General features: G+C 31.7%; 1 protein-coding gene across 1 annotated transcript; it reads right to left on the reverse strand.

Annotated features, from left to right (window-relative positions):
- Positions 1-1,170: 1,170 nt before the first annotated feature.
- On the reverse strand, positions 1,171-4,668 carry LOC120283398 (expansin-B16-like). The gene is made up of 4 exons (XM_039290076.1): positions 4,325-4,668; positions 3,686-3,992; positions 2,804-2,933; positions 1,171-1,628 (listed from the first exon to the last, which is right to left on the reverse strand). Exons 1-4 carry the CDS (start codon positions 4,545-4,547, stop codon positions 1,431-1,433), a joined length of 858 nt encoding a protein of 285 aa, XP_039146010.1. The 5' UTR covers positions 4,548-4,668; the 3' UTR covers positions 1,171-1,430.
- Between the last annotated feature and the right edge of the window lie 3,500 nt (positions 4,669-8,168).

Consider the following 8,168-nt stretch of genomic DNA (forward strand, 5'->3'; position numbering starts at 1 on the left):
TTTAATATATTGCGTTTACGTTTAAAAAAAGTGCTTAAATATCGTTGTTTCTATTTAAATATGTACGAGTGCAGACCTTTTCGATGCCTTGGCTCGACGACGAGGAAGCGTCGCGGTCTTCCCAGGGTCGACGGCGAAGAAGATGAAAAGAGATGAGGTCGACGACGGGGGAAAGGCGATGAAGATGAAGAGCGAAGGCGGCAGATCGAACCTCCATCGGCACCGCTTTCCTTCCTCCGTTCCGTCGCTGAGCTTAGGCGCCATGGATCGAAACCCCGGAATGATCCCTAACCCTAACCCTATTGCTATCCATGTTGCGGTCTCCGCGATCGAGAATGGTTCGGATTCGAGTTCGACCCGCGTCTTATCCAGACGTCGCCCGCGAAGACCTCACCACTCCGAGCCGGAGGAGCGTCGCCGACCCAGGATCGCCCAGCCAGATAAAGATTTCTCCTTTAAGACCCCGCGCGGCGTACGCAGCCGAGATCGCTTGCGGATCCGGAGCTCGGCACTCAGCGTTCACGCGAGATCGGCTGACGATGAGATACTCGATGTCCCCTACTCGATGAGGGTTTCTGTTTAAAAAAATGAGGTGCTTTGTTTAAAAAAATAAGCTCTCTGTTTAAGAAATGAGTTCTACGTTTATATCTTTGTTTGTCTTTTGTTTAATATCGATGTTTACGTTTAATATATTGCGTTTACGTTTAAAAAAAGTGCTTAAATATCGTTGTTTCTATTTAAATATGTACAGTGGCCAAGATTAATTGGTTTTATATCCAGGGATTAATTTATCATGTAAATATTTGTTTTTCTGTTTAAATATTAATGTTTTTTTTAAAAAATGAGTTTTATGTTTAAAAAAATGAGGTTTCTGTTTAAGAAATGAGTTTTCTGTTTAAGAAATGAGGTTTCTGTTTAAGAAATGAAGCTACTGTTTAAGAAATGAGTTCATGTTTAAAAAAATGAAATTTCTCTGTTTAAGAAATGAGTACGATGCAAAAAGGAATGCGAAAAGAATGAAAAATGTATGCAAAAAGGTTTAAAAAGCTGATGATGGAATTTCATGTCATGCAGGGGTAAAAAGGAAGTGAAAACAATAAAGGAAGGGTTATACGAGGGTATGCAAAACTCACGAGTTTGTTTGGGAAGTTTTGAAATTATCGAGGGGTAAACAGTAATTTTCCCTTAAAAATATAATGGAAAAATACAAAACATAGCAATCACATCCCACAAACCAAACAGGGGAAGTGAGTAACAAGAGCAATTGGAACACACCAAACAAAAGCTCTCTCTCCTTTCCTTTAGAAGAGGGCTACAGGGATATCACCCGCAAACAAACAAACAACATTTACATAAAAATAAGAACAAAAACACTCTAACAATTAAGAAAGAAAATTAAGAAGAAGATTAACTAACAAGTAAAATTAATTTTAAGGAGAGAAATTAAGTTTGGAAGTGTAAGTGGCTTTGGGAGACCAATTCCTTGGAATAACATCTCTGGCAGAGAGTGTCCTTTGTGTTGACAAAGTAGTGAGCTTTACTGAGAAGGGACCCTTCAATGGACCTCCAATAATGCACCAGCTTGCTCCCCATACATGCTTCATTTCTACCCACTCAACTGCATTATACTGCAATCACATAATAGTTCCCACACACAAGACCAAACCAAACCAGTCAGTAAAGTTAAAGCTTCCAACTAACTTTATATGTGTTTAGTTATTTATGGCCACCTATTTGTTTATTTTTATGTTTATTGGGTGTAAATAAAAAGGAGAACACACTCCATGATCATGTTTATTTAGGGGTGCATGACTCAAAGGAGTTCTTTGACCTCCTTTTTCTTTTAATCAAGTGTTTATTTATGCATAGATTATAAGTTATATTTATGTTATCATGAAAATAGAAAGTGCTTACCTATTAAAGAGATTAGTCAAATATAAACGGTGAAAATAAAAAAAATTACTTTTTTTTTATAATGTAAATAATTTACCAACACTAGTGAATGTTGGATTAGCCTAACGGTAAAGGCATTTATTCCCATGTGAGGAGCTCCCATGTGAGGGTCCGGAGGTTTAATTCTCACTCAAACGTATAGTGAGCAAGGTTCTTATGTACAAGCAGTGTAGGGTTTCCTTGTGCATAGTGGTGAGGGTACTTAATGTATTCAAAATATAAACACACATGTTTTTTATAATGACTTACCACCTTTTATATATAAATTATCAACCCTCAATAAACCTGGAAGAAAAATTACTAATTTTTTTATTCATATTTAAAAATATATATATTTGTAGGGTAATTATTAAGCACAAACTTTCTAATTGCATATAAATAACTTTGATATGAACTATATAAAAATATAAGTTAGGGGAATAATAATTCCCCACTTCACAATTAAAATAATAAAGCCATTATTAGTGTAATGCAAAGGAGAATCTTGAAAGTGGGCAATATACCTATCATGCATAGGTCCAAAAGAATAATTTAAAACGCTAAAAAAAAAAGAAGGGTTACTTAAGTAAAGAAGACAAAAGTGTTACTTGTTCTTTTGAAAGTGGCCAACATTAGAGATTTAACTAACTTGAGATCACAATTATGAAGTGGCCAACACCAATCTTTGAATAATCTCTCACACGTGAGTGTGATCTTGATCTAATCTCACAATCTAAAAGATGGAAATTTTCATGGTATTTTAATGGATGATTGAAAAGAATATCATGATAAAAAAGAAGAAAAGAAAAACATGCATGCAAGGACCAGTACTAATCTTAAAGTAATAAAAATAAAAAAGATATAAAAGTACTTGTTTGATGTGCATGGATCCAATGTCTCCATCTCCATCCTCAAACTCCACCAAAAGAGAAAGCCAATAATCTGTTGATCCTTCATTCACATGGAATGCAATGTTCTTTCCTGGATACTTGCATGGAGTCCTGTTAATAATATAAAAAAAAAACATATATGATTATAATTTGGATTATTTTTATAATTAAGTGACAAGTGTTGTTGGAATTGGAAGTTGGAAATGGTCTAAAAGAGAAAAGAAGAAAGGTGTGTGCATGATGAACAAAAGAGCCAAGGAAACAGTCAAAGAAAACAAAGACAGTAACAGTAACAGAGATCAGAATGAAGAAAGCCATTCTAGTACTCATTGACCTTTTTACTATATTATTCTACAGTTACTTTGAAAGAACTAAACAAATCAGTCAATACACAGTAATTTAGAGACAAAATAGAGACAAGAATCTTAAGGAATGAGAACCTTCAATGGCAGATAAAAATTTTCTAAGTAGTTATCATCTTGTTTGCACTCTCTCCTCAAAATCAAATATCAAACAATAAAAAAAAACTTTAAAAATACTCACTTCCCAATGTTCATTTTTTATTTTTATTTTTTAAAAATTATATAAAAATATGAACAAATCACATGTCAAAATAGATGCTATCTTTTCAAGTATGAAACAGTTAAAATTTTGCCCTCGTTTACTTTCAGAATGATCCATCCATTGTGTGTTTTATTTATTATTAACTTTTTACAACAAATTTTATTATCATTTACTCAAAATTTTACAATATACATATATAATTTCAACAATAAAAAAAATATTTTAATTATAAATCAAAATAAATATAAATACAAACCAAACATATTATCTAAACCCGACATCAAATTACTAAAATTTACCTCCTGAAAAAGACGGGGATCTCGCCGCGGTTGCGAAGCTGAGGGCCAAGTCCGGCAACGGCCATACGACTGAAAGCAGCACCACTGAGATCAAAATGAAGACGACCATTGGCACAGTAGCCGCCGGGGCACTCGTCGGTGACGATGACGGTGACCGGCCGGCGAGAACAAATGGAGGGGTCACCGCACTTAACTTTGTAGCAAGCGCCACACCCTTCGCCGTTCATGAACAACACCGGGCTCACCGCCCCCACCCGCGCGCGCAACGGCTTCACGTCCACCAGCGTTCCATAACCACACGCTCCTCCTGCGACGTGTCATGTGTGGTGCGTCATAAACTTCATTTTTAGTCCTTAAAACTTTACTTTTATCCCATCTAACTCCTCCTCCTCCTCCTCCTTCGTATTCTAAATTTTTGGCTATGTGTGAACTGACAGCACATGCAGCAAAACCCAAAATCACGTGCAGGAAACGCCTATAATAGTTTGACACGTGTGAACCACATTCTGGACCCACAGGGAATTTTACAACGGCTACAACAACGGCTACGGAATACTCTACCAAAGTAAAAAATAAAAATAAAAATAAAAATAAAAATTAGAAATAAAAAAGGGATGGGAGCACCACCCGTGAGCTTACCGTCACTGCCGTCACCGTCGGGGCTGCCGTACCACGTTGCAGTGGCAGAGTGCCAATGTGGGTCGGCGAGCGAGTGCGCTGCTCGGCCAAGCTCAAAGTGAAGCAAGAAGAAGAAGAAGATGGTGAAGAAGAAGTTATTAGTAGTGAGAATGGTGGGCATTGTATGAGAAAAAGAAAAGGACATTGGGAAGTGAGCCTTCTCTTTTGGACTAGGAGGGTTCATGGGAAAACAATGTGGCAGTGACTAGTGAGAGAGAGTGCGTGTTATATAGAATGAGAAAGAAGAGAAGGGGGCCGGGAAAGGAAAACAATGTGGATAGTGTTTGGTTTGGGTTTTGTTAGTTAATCAAACAGGTTGAGGGCAAAGAGTGAGGATGGGAGTGCAAGAGAGAGAGAGAGAGCGCATGTGCGAGGGGTTGAGGGTGTGAAATTACGGGAATGGGCTTGCCGACAGTTGCGTCTTCGTCTCCGGCTTTCTTGGCGGGTGACCGTTGCGGCTGCCGTTTTAGGTTTTTTTTTTTTATTAGGTCTTGTTTGTTCATTAGTCTATTTTTCGTGATTTGACGGTTTTGCCCTTGGGCTGTGTTGGGACCTTGTTTTTACCTGTTTTTGTTTTAGTCAGTGAGTGTTTATTTACTCACAGAGGGTAAGTAAATATTTTTTATTTTTTATTTTTTTTTAACAAATAAGAAACAAAGTGCTTCTCATTTAAAAAAAATTAGGGATGTAAACTGAGATAAAACTTAACTATAAACTCAATAAATATTAATACCCTCACTAGTGATTCTATTTTCGGTTCTTTCCGGCAGAAAGACCCTAATCGGCATACTTGATGCCAATAAATCATTGATGGGTAAGTAAATAACTCATAAAATAATTTCTGTAAATTATTATTTTTTAGTCAAGATATGTTTTTTTTACTGAAAATGAATTATTATATTTTTTATGTTGGTTTTTTTCACTCTCTATTATTATTAATTTAATGGTTTTTTTTCATATATTTTTGTTTTGAATAATAGACGACAAGCGCCCTTGGTTTTTCTATTTTCTTTTAAAAAAAACTAACGGTAATTTACGAATCTAAAATCAGTATGGTAAATAATTTAAAATTTTTAATTATAAAATACAGTATGAATAGAAGTAAAGTTTTTGGAGTTGGAGTCAAAAAGATGTGATTTCAATAATATACACCGGTAATTTTTTTCTTCTTATTTGTTTATTCAATGCTAATAGACCCCGGAATTTTTTTAGAGAAGGCTTGCATCTTTTTTGCACAATATGGTTAGATTTATAAAATTATGAAAAAAAAAAGGTTTTATAAAGATATATATCAATGAATATCCGGTGTGCTTAATGATTTTTTTTTTCTCTTAATATTAAGTTCCTTGTATAGAGTGTTCATATTATGTTAAAAAAATATGTTTTAATCTCAATTTATACACTGTGAGAACACAAACATATTATGACAATAATTCCACACCTGTGCATATTCTTGACATATAGCTTGTCCACATTTTATCAAAACAAAATCCTACTTTTTCAAAAATAAATAAACAAAAATTTTTCTGATATAATTTGCTTATAAAAGTATTTAAAAAAAAATATATTTTTTATATAAATTGTCTAATGATTTATGTGAATAAAAAAAAGAGATTTTGAATGATTGATGGATGATTTAATGAATAAATAATAAGATAAATTATTTCATATATTTGCTGTTAAAAAATAATGTGCTTGTTTATCAAAATCAACAAAGGATTTCAAGAATCCTATTCATGATTTGTCAAAGAATTGCTCCACTAGCAAATCATTAAATTATTATTTTTTAAATACTAAATAAGTTGATGCTTTAAATATAAAATTAAGTAATAATTGTTAAAGTTTGCTAAAAAAATGATATATTTTGGAAACCAAAACTAAATATAGCTTATTAAAATCCCATTTGCCAAAAAAAAACCTCTAATCGCTTAAATAAATAAGTTTAATAATTATTTTTAAAAGTTTTACACTAGTATACACATATGATTAATTAAAATTTTCAATTAAGTAATTTAGTAAAGAAATCGGTCTAACTCATAAATTTTTTAAACTCAATTTTATTAAAAATTGTGTAGTTTAAAAATCATATGGTTATAAGTTCCATATATTTTTTATTATTACTTTAATTTAAAAAAATATAGTTGAAACTGTTATTTTTCGCATAAATTCATTATTATTATTATTATTATTATTATTATTATTATTATTAGAAGAAGACATTTTGGGACCACTTGAATGTTGAGATAAGGTAATTTGTCATTTACATCCCCGCAAAAGTTCATAATTGCATATATATATATATATATACAAAAATAATTACAGTTATTTGTATAAAACATTTAAATTACGTTTTTTTTCTTAAATCGATATATTTTTTCTTATAGGTATAAATAATAATTAATCAATCCGATTAGAACTCAGTTTATTATTAATTTCTTGTTATAAAACTCATGTTGATATTCTTAAATATAAAATATTTGAAAATAAAAGACTTCAACGAACTTCCACTTGTTATAACTTAAAAAATTATATGTTTAAGCCAAAAATTCGATATATAAAATCACCATTCTCGCAACCAACAGCTGAAGCTTGTATAAATAAATAAATAAATATTTTTAATAGGTATATGAAATGACAAGTTTGTCCCTGATAATTCAATAAAATAACGAAAATGCCATTCAGAATTGATGATCTAGCGAAAATCATGGGCATGTCATATTTGACGTCGCGTGGGAAAGAACCAAAAGAGGTCTCTTTTGTGCTGACGTGTGCATGTGCCCTTTTAGATCCGAATCCGATAAGCATTGATTCTTTCTCTTTAACCCCTTGAAAAATTTGAAATTAATTGTAAGGGACAAATAAAAAGTGAGGAGAAATTTATGAAAAAGGGCTTAGTAGTGGGAACACTTTGATTCCTCCTGCTTTTAAAACATATATAATTTAATTTAATATTGTGAAGTTTGTTGATCTCTTGATTGGAAAAAAAAAACCTTTAGGAATAGCCGCTAAAAATTTTAAATTAGTCTTTTGTGCTAAGTATTTTCAAGAGTTATTAATTAATTATATAATTTTATAAGTGTTTTGTTATATATATACAATGACTAATGAGCTTATGTATGAGATTAAAACTATAAGTAAATTAGATAAAATTGATTGCATATTGCTACAAAAAAAAGTAACTGCTAATATAAATTTATAAGAATTATTTTTATTCACATATTCTACAAAGCGTCATATGGATCAATTCTTGATTATTTTGTTTTATTATTATTATTATTTTTTGGTAAGGTGAATGGAGTCAAAAGAGTAAAAAAGGGAGAAAAAAAAAAGTTTATACTTTGATAAATGTTTAGTTGATTTTTTGGCTATAGGGCATATAAGCAAATATTTTTTTTATAAGGTTATATAAATAATTATCCAATTTTTACAGCGGCATTAAAAATATATAGTGACTAGATTTTGGAATAATTTTAATAAAAAAAGAGAAAGAAATTTATGGAGTTATTGAATAGATCAAGATCTAACATGTTTGGACTATTGCAACTCAATGGACCATGTATTAAATGTTTTAAAAGAGGAAGAGCCTAATAAAAAAAATATCAGGCATTAAATTAAAATAATAATAACAATAAAATGATCAAATTGAAGGACAGTCACAAATGTAGTTAGGTAACACAAGACATACTCAACATGTCACAATGAGAATGAAATGTTGGATTTTATGTGTAAATAAATCTATATTCATTTTAATTAAATGGAAACTTATAATAATATTCTAAATTTGTTATCACATATATGTCTTCAT

Source organism: Dioscorea cayenensis, chromosome 19 (assembly GCF_009730915.1).
Source record: "Dioscorea cayenensis subsp. rotundata cultivar TDr96_F1 chromosome 19, TDr96_F1_v2_PseudoChromosome.rev07_lg8_w22 25.fasta, whole genome shotgun sequence".
In the NCBI taxonomy this organism is placed as follows: Eukaryota; Viridiplantae; Streptophyta; class Magnoliopsida; order Dioscoreales; family Dioscoreaceae; genus Dioscorea; species Dioscorea cayenensis.

What these genes read in the sequence shown, in the direction of transcription:
- LOC120283398 (XM_039290076.1), bottom strand. Translation starts at nt 4,547, where the DNA reads ATGAACCCTCCTAGTCCAAAAGAGAAGGCTCACTTCCCAATGTCCTTT. An exon ending in ATCCCCGTCTTTTTCAGGAG is followed by an intron (nt 2,934 to 3,685) that starts GTAAATTTTAGT and finishes TATTATTAACAG; the next exon opens with GACTCCATGCAAGTATCCAG. An exon ending in GATCCATGCACATCAAACAA is followed by an intron (nt 1,629 to 2,803) that starts GTACTTTTATAT and finishes ATGTGATTGCAG; the next exon opens with TATAATGCAGTTGAGTGGGT.